The 13,895-nt window shown below is 36.0% G+C and overlaps 1 protein-coding gene across 2 annotated transcripts in view; it reads left to right on the top strand.

Annotated features, from left to right (window-relative positions):
• Positions 1–8,880: 8,880 nt before the first annotated feature.
• Positions 8,881–13,895, top strand: part of LOC145670038 (alpha-crystallin B chain) — a 122,031-nt gene continuing 117,016 nt past the window's right edge. Inside the window, exon 1 of one of the 2 annotated variants that reach the window (XM_081738383.1) lies at positions 8,881–9,527. In XM_081738383.1, coding sequence (XP_081594509.1) covers positions 9,343–9,527 — 185 coding nt within the window. In that variant the 5' untranslated portion in view covers positions 8,881–9,342. The remainder of the gene's footprint in view (positions 9,528–13,895) is intronic. The other variant, XM_081738384.1, reaches the window with a different exon arrangement.

The following is a 13,895-nucleotide window of genomic DNA, read 5'->3' as shown; positions in this document are numbered from 1 at the left end:
TACATGAGTAAAATTTCGAAATAGAACATATGTACTATTTGTTGTTGCTTATCTCTTTGAACAAAAGCACTAAATGTTTGAAGTTAGGTGTTAGGATGTGCACTTTGTAGAGTCCAAGCTAATAAAAACAGGTTTATTGCTGATTAAACTTGGATTATTAAATTTATTGATTTACTTTTTCATTTTATAGAGAGAATAGCACGAAGAAAAAAAGAATGGTAGTGAAAAAGTAACAATGGAATCAAATAAAAGCGTTAATTGTGGAGAGAAAAAGCCAAGTAAGGTATCAGAAGTAGGAAAATGAAAAGGGAATCAGAAAGACGAAGAAGAGAAAGAATAAAATCAGATCCTGTATTATACGAAGAATTCAAAATAAAAGAGAGAGATAGATACAAAGCCAGAACTACAAGCGGAATAATTTTAAAAAATAGCAGACATGAGTAAACGAGAGAAAAGAGCCCAGAGAAAAAATACGTGAAAAAGTTAGAAGGCATAAAGAAAAGAAGAAACGAAGAAAAGAAGGAAGCAGTAAATAAAGTGCTGGAAGAAGCAACTCTTCCTGACAGTGATAATGGTGGTAACAATCGAAATGTCGTAAGGGATGATATTGTTGGGCTTAATTTTGAAGGGTAGAAACCAGCCGAAAGAAAAGTGGTAAGAAAATTGCAAAACGAAATAAAACTAACAAGGAGAAAGCAGACTTTGGTAAATGAGCTTCGGGGTCATTTTTCGCGAAGTGCTAGTGCATATTTAGAGTGTTAATATTACAAACTGGGAGAGCGCAACAGCCAAATATTACGGAGAAAAAGCGTCTTGAAGTTTTCGACTGACCGCATATATCGTACGACGCATTAAGTTATCAAGTGACGGCGTGTCAGATTGAGGAATATCTACGACTCACGTGCAAAGGGCGCCGGGTTCGGTTTCCGCCCGAGTCAACTTTACTTTTTTTTTCTTTTTTGCTTCAACCAATAAAGTAGCCATTTGTAGCTACAAGTAAACTATTAATTCTCTATATGTTTATAATGAATAAAACAATAGATATGTTGAAATCAGTTGTAAAATCCTTCAATGTTCCATGTTAACTATCAACAAAATGTAATCTATTCCGTAAATATATTGGTATCACGGGTTATATTATGGTTGCCGCAGTCATTGTGTAAAAAATGTTCTTCACGCTTTGTGTTTACATCTATTGACAATGTGCGAATTATAACTGAAATGAGGGGGGCAATCTCCTTTGGTTATAGCTACCAAAGGGGATGGAAGTGCCGTCAAGTGACATGGGGAAGAAACACATTGGTATTAAATATGCGCAGACTAAGCTGCTTTCAGTGTAAACCTGACACTAAATGCAGTCATTTTCATGAGGGACAATACAACTCAATGCCTGCTGCACAGAGAAAAATCCGTTCTCCAGACAGCGGTAATAAATATACGGTATCATCTTGCTTACTATAGAAATCAGTACGGAGCATACGTTATCCGCATGCTACATAGGCACTGCCCTTAGATGTTACATCATGCCGTTGCAGGATGTCTGACATCTAACAGTTTTCCGAATATAACATGCATATACTTCTGTTACCTTCGTCAGCTATATCTTATATACGTACATTTGTATGTGAGATCCTGACCGCCGACATTGTTTCATACGGAAAGTACGTATAGATGGAACACTTACACAGAAAGTATTATAAAACATGCGTTTTCAGTTATACGTCTGCTGTACGTTGTCCAAAAACTACAGGAATTACGCATGTAACCTTTTTAAGTACGCCACCTACAATTTTTTTCTCAGTGTGTTTCAACCATAACGTGTATTCTTTTATGTAACAGCATTTATGAACTGCTACAGCTTGTTTTCAGATCTTCGTACTCTTACTCTAATCTAACGATGTTCAGAAGTTTAATTATAGTTACGTGTTAAATGTTCCGTATTTTTACTTAACTACTGCATCCAGTACCAAATAAATCTCAACAAACGTTGTTATCAAGATGTGTAATCCGCCAGTGACAACGAAAACGATGCCAATTTTTTTTTTGGGATATCGACAGAATTTACACAGCAAGCTCTTTTGTTATGTTGAAATTATGTACTCCAGAAACACCATCAGACATTACGTAGCCTTAAAATGTCTACTAACATCTCCGAATAAAGTCGAGTTTTTTTTTACAGAATAGAGGCAGAACTCATAATTGTGTTTCCCTCAAAAGCAAATAGAGTCACTGTGGATACTAAAGACATTGTTGCGGGATTGGAACAGCTTTTCTTGGAAAATAGAACATTCCGGTTTACGTTTACTGCAATTTTAGCTGTGTGCACAAATCTATATTAAGCATTCAATTCAAAATATTACATTGTCTTACATTTTACCAGTGAATAAAACTTAAATATATCTTCACTGAGTATGTTTTGTAACCTCCTCCGTGGATATTAATGTAACCACCGTGTTTGTCAAAATAATAAATTACCATTTAAAAAATATATATATATATTTTCTTGACCTCATCCACTGTAATGATTGTATTTGTTTAGCCCTTAGGCGTGTAAAAAATAAATTATACATTATTTCTCCGATTTTTAATTTTAAGATTTTTCCAATGCCAAAATTCTCCTTAATTTCAGAAACACCCATATATATATATATATATATATATATATATATATATATATATATATATATATATATATATATATATATATATATATATATATATATATATATATATATATAATCTTTTCTAGTAACATAGGATTCAGAGGCGCAAATCTGTCGCAACATTGGGGGGTACGGTTGAGACCGTTCCCATATTTTTTTTTTTTTTTTTTTTTAAGCGACGTTCAAAATATTTATGAAGATGAGAAACAATTCTGTGGAGGATCAGGGGAGCAGAGTTGTATTCAACATTGGGAGGCGGGCAGATTTGAGGCTTATTCTAGGGAGAACATCAATTCCTTCTCACTTTCCTTTTTGGCAATCGGACACAGATCATCACATTTCTCCACAAAAAAACACATTTCAAATCGGATTATGGGGGGGACTGTCCCCCCAGTTCCAAGATTGGAGGGGACATGTTCCCCTAATTCTCCCGGAATTTGCGCCAGTGGTAGGATTGTACTTTGAGAGAAGAAGAATGAGGTTAAGAAAGTTGCCACTCTAGGTCAAAACGAAACGGTCAGAGCAACGTAGTTCTGTGTTCCCTTTTTTACTACAACGGAAGGATAAGCAACTTACTAATAAAAACAACACCGTATCAATAATTATCGATAAAACTTCCTTCCACTTCTCTTTTTCTCTTCGAATACATTCCACTTGTTTGTCTAAATTGAGGGAGTTCAGTAGACACTTCCATTTCACAACAAACTTCTTATGGGAGACTGAAATTTCATGATTTGGTATTCTTTCAGATACTTTCTGGCAATCTGCCCAAAACTTGCTAATTTTGCTATGGCACTAGAAGACGAAGATGTAATTTGTTTGGAGTCAGAACTTACAGGGAAAGCAAAGGAGAGCATTTTCACTTTTTAAATACACGAAACAGGACCAGGCCCGTATTCAGGGGGTTTAAGGGGCCGGGCCCCCTAAAATTTTCAAGGTAGGCTTGCAAATGAACTATAATATGGGGATGAACTATCATATGGTTGGATCGCTCGCCCTAACTTCAGCCGGGCCCCCCTACATTTTTGGACTGGCTACGGCCTCGACAGAACCGCTTGGTTTTCGTCCCGTTTGGAAGAACTTTGTACCACATGTGGTGAGTTAATTGCTTTCCTTTTCTGGTGGTATATACAAGAAAAGTCTATGTTGTCTGAATTCAATGACGAAACCATGAAATTTTGTATAAAAGGGCAGCGTACTTTGTCTGATATTTCGTTTGGCCAAGTACTAGGATCTTCAACGCACTATCAACTTTTTTCTCGTGTCTTGGACTTGAAATTTCTTGTTTTGGTATTTAACTATGTTCAGCAACTGGGAAAACAGTGTGTTCCTCTGGTTTAGAAGAGCCGTCTTATCATTGCGAGAAAGAAATTCAGGAAAATTGTCTTCATTTTTTGCAATACTTTGAACTGGTGAACTGTCATTTTACGATTTTCCATACTTTTGGAAGAGGAATCATCGAAGCTGTGAAAGTCATCCTTTTTGTCTAACCACTTCATTGCCATTTCATATACCTTATTTTCTTCCTCTCTTAGTTTCCTTTTGTTCTATTCCCGTTGCCAGAGAATTTCTTTCTTCCAGACATCGAAGCCATTTCGTCAACATTTCTCTAACCTACAACATAAAAACACTATGCTCTTTAAATCGAAGAGATACTCTAGTTTTATAACGAACAGTTTTGGTTACGAAAAGTAAAGTAAAAACAAACAGAATTGTGCGTATCAAACTTAGAAATTTTATACTCTGACTATGAGTAATTTTGTTTCCTATTTCTTCTCCATCTACAACAATTATAATACTGTCAGATTACTGACAAATTATCAAGAATTATAAACTCTTTTGCCCAAAGTAATTGCAGTCTTGCCTCAGTAGTCTTCAATCTTCAGAAACACCTTGAGATAAATGTTTTGACTGATTTTCTATAATTTTCCTATTCCTTTCTTAATTTGAAATAGTAGCATTTAAAATGTTTATATATTAAAATGTACTTAAAAATATGTTTAGCACATTCAGCTACCTTTATTATCTTCATTAAATAAAAATAGAAATTGCATTTGACAAAATTGAATTATTATGCGTATCGCGTAAAAAGTAATATCAACCAATTAAGAAAGGAAAAGTGTCTTTTCGGCACTTTTCATAAGATCAATTGATTTATTTTTGGCATTAGAAAATGTAAATCCATTGAACTAATTCCAGTGAACAAAATTAATAAATTTTGGAAACCTGCCAATACTCCTCTTATTTGACTCGTGTGCATTGGTTTTCTCGGAATTTTCCCGTTTCCTCCTACTTTCTTAATTCCATCAATAATCCCATCATCGTCCATATGGCCTGAGCCAAACTTGCCAGTATTAATCTTGCATTCGATATGGCGCCCCCTACATACTCTCAACCTTTTGCAGCCCGGGGCAAAAGCCCCAAATTACCCTCCCCCCGTAGATCCGGCCCTGCTATCAGCCATTGAGGTGTTTCATAGTCTAGCCCCACAGACTAGCATTACATCCTCATAGGGTTTCCAACTGGCTAGTATTTCACCGGCCTAGCCGGAAATATTGCTGTTATTTTGATTAAGGCCGATGACTGGTATAAACTTTTTACGGGTTACATGCTTAGGATCGAAATAGCATAGGACCGAAACGGCATAGAATCGAAACGGCGTGGGACCAAAACGGCATAGGATCGAAAACAGTTACTTGCATACGATGGAAATAATAATAATAAAAAAAAAAACATTATTTTATAATCACACAATATTAAATACCAATCATTTTCTTGGGGGAAACCGTCTAGCCCCTTTATGACCGGTATTTTGAAATCTGTAATTCAGAATAAAACATCGAACGTCAAAATTCTTCAACAGTGCCCTTACAAATACAAATTTCCGTTGTATTATACATTAAGCGGCATTGTTAAAAAATATATTGCAGTTTTCTTTTTCAATTTCCTATAGTTGAGGTACAAGTTTAAAGAGTAGAATTCAATTTGTAAATCCAAAATTGTCACGTAAGGATTAATATACTTTATTTCGTCTGTTTCGATTAGGGTTGCCAACTCTGGAAAATAATAATAATAATAATACGGCATCCCCTCAAAATTCCCTATGATATAGGTCAAAGTGTGAAGTATCTCTGTTCGGACCCATCCATGGGAAGGAAATGTAGGGGAAAGTCCTCTGGTATCGGAGAGCGGGTGGTATCGGACAATAGCAGTTTTCGTTATTTCCTGCTTAAGGCGGCACCTGTCAAGCACACATTTGGTTTATCGGAATGGATTAGCCAAACCCACGCCATAATGGATTTGTCCGATGAACGGTGTATCTCGTGCTTCAAAGTTTTTGTATTTTTGGGAGTAATCAGGTGCATGGAGATAGATTTGTGTGGCTGCAACTTGCCACAAAGTAAATGTATTGATATATTATTGCTATCACAGCATTTATTAGGGTATATATATTATAATTTAGGCGTATAGTTGCATTTTTGTTGTTACAAGCCGGTAGTTAGCCATTCATAAGTTGCAAGTCTTTCGGCTGGTATCGGACAAAATGGAATCGGGTGGTATCGGACAAAACATTGGTAAGTAAACTTGACGTTTTTAAATGGTTTCTGGTTTTTCAAGAAACCATGAGGAAAATAGGTGGCAATTTGGATGACGAAAATATGAAGTTTGCCATGGGCAAAGTTATTTCCAAAGAAGCACGTGCGGCCAGTGATAGATATGGTGTTCCTTAGAGTACTTAGGAGATCGTGTTGAAAAATTGTCGGAAGGGAAGAAGACAACAGCTAAGCCTCGCTGCTCGGATAAGAAAGGCACATTTAGTAGAACGTGATCAAGAAGAATACTATACAATCGTGTAAAGGTTTTGTATAGTTAACTAGTCTAATGCCACTAAGAATAACAGAATATTTAAAACTAGTTCACAAACTTGCTGAAAAATTAACATTATAATCTGCGGGGAATCTTTTGATGATTGGATAAAGCGCCATATATGTAAGGATTTGGTCCATGAACAATGTGCAAATTTTGAAGGCAGACTGTTTTATCATTGCGATTTGTGTCAGAATAAAAAATGTCAACTCTTGATGAGACTAAGAATTATGAGATCCATTTTTATTTTTATTTTAGGTTGTATTACTAACCGTAATAAAACTGTATTTTGTGTGTAAGAACCCCTGTAAGCAAGTAGCTAATATTTGCAATTTGTTCTCTTATTAAATTACCTCAAAAGATCAATTCTCTGTAGTTTTATGTTTGTCCGATACCACCCTCCACTTTTTTAAGAACGCTAATTTGTGTTACCTTTGATTTTTTTTTTTTTTACAAAAATATATATTATTAGTTTTTACCTGTCAAATCACCTTTAACATCTTCTGTATAACATACCAAGGTATCATTTTGTGCATTAAGTAATTTGATATAGCTATTTTTCAGCCTGAAAAACTAAAAAAAGCTAAGGTGTCCGATACCAGACGACCTTCCCCTACTGTCAACAAAAGGGCATTATCCCCTGTATTCTGCATATCCTTAGTACATTCACTAATAAGCTTAATAGATACATCGTGCTATAAATGAAAAGCTGAAATCGGCATTGATCATTTTATTGTATTTACCAGTAACTGCCACTTCTTTAAAATTATGGAAACAGATGAACGAAAGTATATTAATCTTTATGTGACAATTTTGGATTTGGAAAATGAAATTTATTCTTTAAACTTATACTTCAACTGCAGGAAATTGCTTTAAAAAGTCCCTTTTGACTCTCAACAAATGTATAAAATTCCTTACAAGTAAATTTTAAATTTCCCCTGATACAGTCCCTGTCATCTCTTTAAAATTATCTAAACAGATGAACAAAATATATTAATCGTTGATAAATGATGAAAGGTGACCGTTTTGGATTTACCGAATGAAAGTTATTACTATTTTCAACCTATACTTCGAACTACATGAAATTGCTTCGAACTAGATACAAATTTGAAAAAAAAAAAGAAAAAGAAAAAAAAGAAAAAAACGGTCATAAAGAGGCTGGTAAGAAGTTTGTACAGGTCACCGGCTTTAATCAAAATAGCAGCAACATATCCGGCCAGGCCTGGCCGGTGAAAAACCGGGCAGTTGGCAACCATAGTTTTGATAATTTTAAAGTGACAGTTACTCCTAAATACTCGTACAATCTAATACCGATTTCGGTTTCTTAATTTTAATACAATGTATCTAGTAGGCTTATTTGTGAATGTACTAAGGATATGCAAAACACACGTACTAATGTACTTTTTTCTACGATAGTGCATTTTCTTCCCATGGATAGGTCCGAACAGAGATATTTCACACTTGTTAGTCCTATATCATAGGGAATTTTGAGGGGGGGGCGCTAATTTTATTTTCCAGAGTTGGCAACACTACATCCTCATGAAATTTATATGCGATCATCAGGAAGCTATGCTCTTTCAAACAAACAAAAAGTTATCAAAATCGGTGCACCTATTTCGAAGTTACGAGTGAACATTGACACAACATGTAGCTATCTATATAAACCTGATTCGAATTAAGAACTTCTTGTTTTCAAGTCGGTTAATTAAAAGTGTCGTCATCCCATTAAAATTCCCTAATACTGAATTTCTTCCGACGCCACTGTTCCGTCGGATGCTGAATGAACTAAAGAAATCAGAGAAAATATTTATTAAAAAAAAATAAATAAATACAAGACACTGAACTAAATAAGCGCGACTTCTCATCTCAGTCCATTTTCATCTGTTTTTCTAATGCTATTGGAATTGGAAACGGAGGAAGATACCAAGAAATTGTTATCCAATGTCCCGCAACAAGTTTTCGACCAATTCGAGTCAAAATAACTACGTCGTTGATGACGAAACAGGTCTCTTTGCTATGCTGACTCATCTGCGTAGTCGGGATCTCTCATTGCTACGTCACATTAACACACACACGCATAACAATACTAAATATATGCAACAAAACTATGGGCGAGCAGACGAGGCCGTTGTAGCTTATCGGTTTATAAGCCTAAAAGGCAACTACCAATAAGGTTCAATTTGCTTGTTATCTAATGTAAAAGTACTACCCTGCTGGTTCTTATTATTTTCAACCTTACGGATCAATCTTGTTAGACAAGCATGCGCATTCGTGGAAAGATCCGCTGTGATGTGGAACAACTGTTCATGTCCATATTCCGAAAAGGTTGCGGCAAAAAGCGCGTGAAACATTAAAGTGATGAAAGTATCACAACTACAAAGTTGAGAATAGCCAAAATAAACTTGGTCAAAACAACAGACGATTCTAGAACTTGAGTTTCGTACTACCCACAACGTTCAGTGATTCACGCATCTTTCTCGATCCGTCTATATCATTGCCGCCTTCAAGGTTTTACAGTGCGAGTTAGGTATTTCTTGCAGTCAGTACCGGCAAAGGGTGTTCTCGAGACATTACATACCACAGACACCAAATCTATTTAAGTACACTTGCACAGAGAACGTCGCAGAGAGCAAACGTTGAAACTACGTTGCTATAGCTTAGCTTGACAGAAGTTTCTAAACGTGTTATCTTGTTCCAGATAATAACGAAAAGTTGTTGAATCAACACTGTTGGCTTGTACCGAAGAAGTAATAGGACGTTTTGTTTTGTGTGTGTCAATTTAGCTAAAGGAAAAGAGTGTTAATCTGCAATAATGGCTGAGGGCGGAGTGAAAAGGAATATCCCCATCAAACTTGGAGATTTCAGCGTCATTGACACTGAATTCAGCAACATCAGGGAGCGGTTTGATGCTGAGATGAGAAAGATGGAAGAAGAGATGTCCCGGTTCAGATCCGAACTCATGAACAGGGAGTCAGCGTTCTTCAAGAGCACAACAAGGTATGTTTAGAAATGGTTCAAACTTTTTGTCTAACAATAATAAAGACTGTAATATAGTATTATTATAATGAATACTTATTTTAACATTTTATAATTAATACTAACGTTCTATTCTAGATAATTATTTTAACTCACGTGAATACGTATATTATTGTGGAAAGAAAGAAAAAGAAAGTATAGGTTGAAACTATTCTCTTGAAACTTGATCAATTGAGTTTACATTGAGCGGAATAGATTCGCGGTTAGCGTTTTCGCTTCGCATTCGTCAAGGTTCTGGATTCGAATCCCGCGGGAAGCCAACCTGTCCCGAGTTTGATTCAGAGTTGGCGCCACTAGGCAAATACGGAGTAAATATCTTTCAATATGAAACCCTGATTGATCCACTTCCTTTCATTATTCCTTCGCGTATCTCGTTGTTAAAGGTTTCCATTAACTTTATCGTTACATCATTAGCTAGGTAAATAAATAAATGTATTTTAAAAGTACCTTGCAGGTTTATAAATTTATATAATTTTTCTTAACTGTAATGCTTTTATAACTATGTGCTAGAGAATATCCATAAATACGTTCCACTACAATCGGAAAGTGATGAAATTAAATTTTAGTTTTACGTCCACGTAATGTAATTTAGGCTGTTGGGGACAAGTCAATAATAAATAATTCGTGAAATGAGAATGTGGAAGGAAATGGGAGAACCCCAGGAAAAACCACGATTTATGTTGTCTACCACAAACATATGATTTACAGTGGCTCAGTGGTAGAGCGCTTACCTCTAGTGTCTGGGGTCCTTGGTTCGATTCTCGGACGAGTAAATTTGTGGTGGACAAAATCGTGTTAGTGGGTTTTCTCAGGGTACTTCCACTTTCTCATTCCATCAATGCTTCCATTATCATTCACTTGCTTTAATTAATCGTCTCCATTAGCAAGCAGGGCATATTCGTGGGACGTCAAACTGAAAGATTTTATTTAATTTTTTCACATGATCTGGGATCGAAATAGAGACCTCGTGCACCAGGAATAAGCACTCTATCACTTATTCAAATTTTGTATGTTGGGGGCACGGTGGCTCATTGGTAGAGCGTTCACCTCCGGTGCTTGGGGCCCCTGGTTCGATCCCAGCTCGCGCTGTGTGGACTTTGTGCTGGACAAACACCGTACTCGTGGGTTTTCACGGGGTTCTCCCACTTTCTTCATGCCACAATTTCATACATTTCTCACCATTATCGTCTCCTTTAGCGCAACCAGCATAATCGTGGGACGTAAAACTCATAGGTTTCATTTCATTTCATTTCATTTCAAATTTTGTAAGTGATTCTGCAAATTATTTACCAATCCCAAGATAAAAAGCGAGCAATTCGCCTTCTTGGCGGTTGCGAGAGCAAGGAAAGATTCAAGGAATTCGTTCAAGAAAATAACACCGGCAACGCTTAATAAATAAATGACCGCAGTGATATAAACAATGGCACCCATAGATATTTTAAAGCCACCCCCTCAAAACCGAAAATGTGCGTCCTGCCTTTCCTGTAAGTTAATATAATCTTAACTTTAAAAAATGAAATGAAATATTTGAGTTTAAGGTCCCAAGTTATGCCTGTCAGATAAGAGAGACGCTAATTAAAGTAACTGAATAATAATGGAATAATTAGTGGAATGAGAAAGTGGAAGGAAACGGGAGTACGGCGAGAAAACCCATAAGCACGATGTTGTCCACCACAAGCTTACTTGGTCGGGGATCGACCAGGGACTCCACGGACCAAAAGTAAGCGCTCTACCATTCAGCAGCCACTGTGCCACCCCACTCTTCACTTTAATTTCTTCTTGTAGAAAATGTGAACTAACTTAGCGTAACCCTTAATGTGGACGGGGCACTGGGTCAGATAGTACAGCACGGCGCTCAGTGGTTTGATCTCAGGCTATGAAAGTTTCTGGTGAACATATGGATTTTTTTGCTTCTTTCGTTTCCTCCCACACAATCATTCCACCAGTTATTCCATAAACATTCACTTTCATTAAGCATCCGTCACATTTAACATGAAGGTCATAACATAGAATGTAAAACAGCAATTTCATTTCATTAACCCAACCGAGAGTTTAACGTACGGCTGTTACTCCTTGTAGGCCAAAGGAGGCTTAATAAATGCAAGGGACTGTTAATGGAAAAAATATAAGAATTTATGAAATGAGAAATTGGAGAAAACGGGAGAAATGTAGAGAACACACTGCCATCATATCGTACACTAAAACTTTAGGCAAAGCATCGAATCAAAGATCTTTCATTAATCATAGCAACGTTGCTCTTCACCATAAAGTTCGTGAAAACGTTCGTATCCATATCTTTTTTTGATTACACCTATCCATATTTATTTTTAAAATTAAAAGCGTGATTGATTGATTTGATTTGTATTCACGACGTCATTCATCAACAGCGAGGCTGTGTTGCTCTCTGGAGCCCCAAATGACTCCTTATTCTAATTCCTGATTATCTTGAATCACTTCCGAGAGGTTCCATGATTTTCAATCCAGTGCTTTAAAACGTCATGTTTGTCATTTTCGGTGGTTTATAACTCCCGATCCATGTTTATTAAACTCCTCCCTTTCATTTGGTATAAGGAATAATCTACATTTATTGTACTGGCTTCATTAATATTCTTGGCCGCAGTGCCTGTGGTGGAGCTTTCACTTCTGGTGCATGGGTTCTATTCCAGCTCGCGCGAAGTGGGCTTTGTGGTGGACAAACCCTATGTGCGTGGGTTTCTCGGAGTTTTCCTGTTTCCTCCCACTTTCAGCATTCCACAATTTCATTAATTCTCATAATCACTATCTCCCTTAGCCTATCCGGTATAATGTCGGTTGTAAAACCGAAAAAATTCAGTTCTTTTTATTATTATTATTATTATTATTATTATTATTATTATTATTATTATTATTATTATTATTATTATTATTATTATTATTATTATTATTATTATTAAAACTATGTGTATGAGGAGAAACACAGTGTAAATGGGATTTGGACCATTGTACTGCATTGGATATTCTTCTGCCGATAACGGAAACCTCGTGCATTAAAGGCAAATTCGTTAGCCGACCAATGAAGTGGGCTAATTGAAAGCTTGACTATTTACAACAGATCAACAACTCCTGTCCAAAGCAAACTAGCTCTTTTTCTTAAATCTATAACCGAGGATTATTGTTGTTAAAATTATTCAGATGAATTTAATTCGGATAAGGAATATTCGAGAAATCAATTATTTGGGTATGCGAATAATTAATTACTTGAATTTTAACAGCATTGCTAAATGCTTCTGTAATTTGCACAGCACTGTTTCTTTCTTGTTTGCTTGCTAAGTTCTCTTTTCCATCATCGAGGTTCTATAAGATGTGGACGTGCATCTGAATTTGCTATTTGAAGAGATGCAGGCAGAAGTCTTTTGATTGTTCTAGTGTGAAATCTTTATCATATAGAATTTTATACTTGAAAGTATTAGGAGAGGCACGCTTGGAAGCCCGACGGTTAATAAACAACTCGAATTTGTCCCTTTTTAAAGTACGTAAGGTTTCTTATATACGTACCTAAAATTGTTAGTTGGCGTGGGAATTCCAGTGTATTGTTGAGCGATATCTTTCGTTATGAATCTTCAGTTGAATTACCTAATTTTAAAGCAAATTTGAAGACACATTTAATTAAAGCTTATTTTCGTCTGAAGGGGGAAAGATGAAAGAGGAAATCAGCAAGAATCAAGAAGGGAAATAAAGTAGAAAATATGACAGAAATAAATTGAACTTCAAGCAGTGATAACTCAAATATGAGAATATGAGAAGTTGAGTTCTTAATAAGAGTTTTGTCATACAATGACTAATAATTCAAGTTTTGCATCAGGGTTACATTACAGCAATGGTATTGTGTGTGTGTTGAAGTTTCGTGTTCCTTTCAGCACCGAGGATATTTGAGACGCGAACTAAACTTTAATTGTGAATGCATCGTAATGCATTCAAACTTCAAAGGATCACTCACCGGAAACCGAACCCAGGACCCCGTACACTAAAAGGCGCGGGAGGAGTTGTCATGAAGAAATGTTGATTTAAAATTGAGGAAATAGTGTGAGGGTTGAGGAAATATAATTCTATGAAGATAAAGGGAGCTACAAAACAGCTACGACAGTATTTTCTTCGGTAATTTTGTATTGTATAGAGTAGATACATTAACATAAAAACAAGGCTGTGGAATGTGGATATGAAGAAGAATAAAGATCATATTAACTGAGTGAATGAGAAACTACTAGGAGCTGTCGGGAATAGTAGTTAAGGAAGGAACAGAAATAAAAATGCTGCAATTGATAGAGTGTTAATGTGCATAAATCTCGCATC

Source organism: Thermobia domestica, chromosome 14, assembly GCF_964235325.1.
Source record: "Thermobia domestica chromosome 14, izTheDome1.hap1.1, whole genome shotgun sequence".
Classification (NCBI taxonomy): Eukaryota; Metazoa; Arthropoda; class Insecta; order Zygentoma; family Lepismatidae; genus Thermobia; species Thermobia domestica.
Note: the sequence above shows the minus strand (reverse complement) of the source record. Positions and strands in the feature narration are given on the sequence as shown.